This window comes from Lactuca saligna, chromosome 7, assembly GCF_052625555.1.
Source record: "Lactuca saligna cultivar CGN05327 chromosome 7, ASM5262555v1, whole genome shotgun sequence".
Classification (NCBI taxonomy): domain Eukaryota; kingdom Viridiplantae; phylum Streptophyta; class Magnoliopsida; order Asterales; family Asteraceae; genus Lactuca; species Lactuca saligna.
Window position 1 is genome coordinate 157,634,423 of NC_136423.1, and position 4,077 is coordinate 157,638,499.

At 33.2% G+C, this 4,077-nt stretch overlaps 1 protein-coding gene across 1 annotated transcript; it reads right to left on the reverse strand.

Annotated features, from left to right (window-relative positions):
- Window positions 1-1,315: 1,315 nt before the first annotated feature.
- Window positions 1,316-3,371, reverse strand: LOC145004524 (cytochrome b561 and DOMON domain-containing protein At5g35735-like). Its single transcript, XM_078963458.1, has 3 exons — window positions 2,373-3,371; window positions 1,920-2,174; window positions 1,316-1,756 (listed from the first exon to the last, which is right to left on the reverse strand). The coding sequence occupies exons 1-3, from the start codon at window positions 2,976-2,978 to the stop codon at window positions 1,463-1,465; spliced, it is 1,155 nt and encodes a 384-aa protein (XP_078819584.1). The 5' UTR covers window positions 2,979-3,371; the 3' UTR covers window positions 1,316-1,462.
- Window positions 3,372-4,077: the final 706 nt, after the last annotated feature.

A 4,077-nucleotide genomic window follows, 5' to 3' on the forward strand; every position in this document is an offset into this window, starting at 1 on the left:
ATTTTTTATTGTAGTGGGCCTTAGTAACACATTATTTGATATGTTTATTATGGAATCTAATAAGATGTTGGGTTCGAATCCATCAGATTAAAAATGTTTGATATCACACATAAAAAACCATTGACTCAGTGTTAACTTGTTTTGTCTCTTATTCGATCAACTTGAGTGTTGTGTCTGACACAAATATTGTCACATTCAAATCTAACTCAATCAACAATTATCAAACAATCTTAATTTGTAGTTCTAAATGACAATTTATTTAACTTGTGGAGAAAAAACAAAAATAGATTTGCATATTTTTGTCATTTTCGTTAAAATCCAACTTCAAATTTGGAACAATCCATATGAGAACAAATTTCCTTATTGTGGATTTAATAACATAAGGAAAGTCATATCATCAATCGTCGCTACAAATAATACACCACTGGAGAACGTCTAATAGATTATAGAGTCACCTCATCTTTAAAATCATTCCTTATTTAAATATTTAGTTGATGGTATCTTACACATATAAAATCAAACATAATTCATATTTGGAACAATCCATATCACAACAAATTTCCTTATTATTGATTAATAACATAAGGAAAGCCTTATGATCATCTCGTCGGTACAACTTTTATTAATCAATCAACAAAACATCATATGAACCACCGGCGCACAATTTATTCAATGAAACACGACCAATTGGCTAAAACATCATTTGTTTACATAGATAAAGAGTCACTCAAAATACTAGCAAATAACAAAATTTATATTGCTGTTTGAATTAGATTTGATTAAATAAATACATGATTGACTCAAACTCAATAAGATACCTTAAAGACATATCAAAACCTATAAGACCAAATTAAAAGTTTATAATTTTGATATAATCAGTTTAATCTAAGCTAGAGCATATATAGTGTGATACGGTGTAAATAATAAATAAATTTTGTTATTTACATATATAGTGTGATACGGTGGATCGTTTTATTTTTGCTTTTCAGTTTTTTAATATATATTAGATGTAAAACTCGTTTATATTAAAAAATATATATATTAAAATGTAAATAATAAATATTTTTTTAAATAAAAAAATTAAAATTTTAAAATAAAAAATAAAAAAAATATATTAATTCAATTTATTAAATTTATATAAGTATAAGATTATCTGACTTTTTTATTTTAAAAACCATAAATTTATATATGGATATTATTTATTTAAAAAATATCGACAATGTCAAAACTTATTAGAGATTTAATACAGGAAGAAAAAAAAAAAAAAAACTTTTATATATATATAAAATACTTAAGTATTAAAAAAAGTACTCAATATAAAAAGTGAAAATGTATTCCATACTTACATAGATACATATATAAATCTCAACAAAGAATGTGATCTCAATTCTCAACACCATCAAAAAGTAAATTAATATTCTACCCATAAAACATCATCGATAAAAGGAAACCCCTGCATCATCTACACTGATGGACCATATCCATTAGCTCCTGCATGTGTCCTTTGGTCTTCCTTCTTCCTCTTCAAGACGATGAACCATGTGAAAGCTTCCAAAAGAACTGCAACAACCCCCAAACCAATAAGTATTCCTGTGTATGCGTTCTTCCACTTCTTCTCAGGGTCCAAGATATCAAGCCCCTTGTAGACATTAACAATGCTCAAAGCAATCACAGCGTATCCAAGGCCATGGTGGTAAACGTTCCAGTATATTCTGTATTTGTTGTCGGGTTTAGGCCTCAACAGCAGAGCAAAAACCTAAAAAGATCACAACCACATGATCAGTTTTAATGTCAAAGATATGGAGTAGATTCGTTGACATCTTTATCACCGGATTTAGCGGTAGATGTTGACTAGATTTGTTAAGTTTATGTAGGTTTTAAGCAAAGATGGAAAGGGAAACATGGAGTGTAAGGTGTACCTGAAGTGTTCCGAGTGAAAAGAGGATGATCCCGATGTTCCGGTGAGATTCAAATGTGATTCCGGTGGAGTCGCCGCCGAGTTTGAGTCCGGTGGCCCATCCGGCGACACCGACGATGTAGGCTGAAGTTTGGCAAGCGGCGTGGATGTAAAACCAGGCTGGATTACCGACTTTGAACACCTTCAAATATCTTGCTGTCATTGCTCCCATGGGCATCATTACTCCCCAACTAACAGCGTTCAATACTCCATGAGTCTGTTGAACAATAATTCACAAAACCATAAGAAAAAAGATCCAAGATTTTATCGTTATGCAAATGGGTATTTCGTTAATTGAAAGATTTGTTGATTATATAAAGTGGGTTTGCGATTTTGTCAATCAAGATTGAATCTTTGATAAAGAAATGCATCTAAAGTTGGAATGAAAGGGAGAATTAAGAGAGATGAGACTTACGTTTCTCCGGCGCACTAGCGACCCACCAACACGACCGCCGGAAGTAGTCTGACCGGAGATAAAATCAACTCTTCCGACAGAACCCCGATTATCATTACCAAGTGCATGAAGACCCGGAACTCCATTATTGACAGGACCCACTTGCCATACCTGATTAAATCCCGTTCCTCCATTAGGCAACACTATAGTCGCGTAAATCACCACCACGTCGTTAACTCTCTCCGCCGTAATCCTCGGCACCTCGAAGCTCAAAGTGCTCGGTTGTAGACTCGTTCCATAACTAGAAACCGCAGAAGTGTAAGCTTGAACCGACCCGTTTGAGCTTGTTACAGCAACAAGCGCTTGAGCCCCAATCATACCCGAACCACCGATATTAAGCGCCCAAGAAACCCATTGAGATGTGGTGGCTCCGGTGTGCCGGAAAGCCAAGTCGACGGTGCCGTTGGTGTGGTAGTTCCAGTGGAGATGTGAGTTCAAAACAGGTAACGAAACACAAGTAGCGTAGATAGCGTTGTTTCGAAAGGCATAAGTATTGCAATTTTGTGCACTTGAAACAGCCAGATTCGCTATTAAGATGCAAAAAAGAGCACTCAAGAACTTACCCATCTTGGAAAAAGCTTGATGGGTTAACAAAATCAGACGAAGAACAGATGGATTTGAGTCTTAATAGATGGAATCAAAACACCTAAAACCCAAAAATCTTCGGTTTCTTTTCTTTTGTTTCTCTACCCAAGTGAGATGCTTTTGAAGAGTTGATGAGAGAGGGAAAAGTTATACGGATTTAAATAGGGAAGTGAGATTGAAGGAGGATGGTTGGTTGACTGGGAATTTATTTAGGAAACAAGTAGGAGAGATGGAAGAATCCTAGAAGGATTGTGGGTGGTGTGAAACTGTTAATGGTATTTCCGTGTGGATATTATTTCTTCAAAATTTGTGATAAGTTCAACTTTTGAATAAAAAGGAAAGCGTTTCATATTTTTCCTTGTTTTATGGAGAAGCTTTCATACACAAAAAGCAAGGAGTAATGGAGTATACTTACACTTTCAACTTAGTTTAACAACTTTATAAATAAGTCATTGACCCTTTGCTATCACCCTATTTTCTACATAATAAGACTATTCTTCTTTGGATGGTTTGAAATACGGGCATACGGTATTCAACTATATAATTATAATTTATTTTACAAAAAATCATTTATATTGAACATAACATGGAATGCCACATTATTTTACATGCCATCTCCATTGTCATGACATTTTTTGATTAATTGGTAAATTAAAAAAAAAAGTATTTAATTTTGATTTTCTCTTTTACATACAAGGAATTGCCGAGTTGTTTGTCTTATCAGATTCGGGGGTGATGCTCTCAGATTGTAGGGATGTCAAAAATTCTTATAGAGCTTCTATCATGTATGAAAATTATTTATTAAAAATTCGAACGAGGCAAGAGATTAACCCACATTTTAATTTTGGGGCGGAGGCGGAAGTGGCAGTCTCATCCCGAACGATGTGGGTGACCAGTTAATATATATATATATATATATATATATATATATATATATATATATATATATATATAGTAGGTGTGATACCCGTGTATTACACGGGTTTATGAAAAAAAAGTTTAATATAAAATTATAAGCATTACATATTTTTTTAAAATAATAATTTTATATAAATACAAAGAATATAATAAATAAAGCAGG

Coding starts and splice junctions, on each gene's coding strand:
- LOC145004524 (XM_078963458.1), bottom strand. CDS start 2,978: ATGGGTAAGTTCTTGAGTGCTCTTTTTTGCATCTTAATAGCGAATCTG. Junction 2,175..2,372: donor CGCTAGTGCGCCGGAGAAAC/GTAAGTCTCATC, acceptor ATTGTTCAACAG/ACTCATGGAGTATTGAACGC. Junction 1,757..1,919: donor TTTCACTCGGAACACTTCAG/GTACACCTTACA, acceptor TGATCTTTTTAG/GTTTTTGCTCTGCTGTTGAG.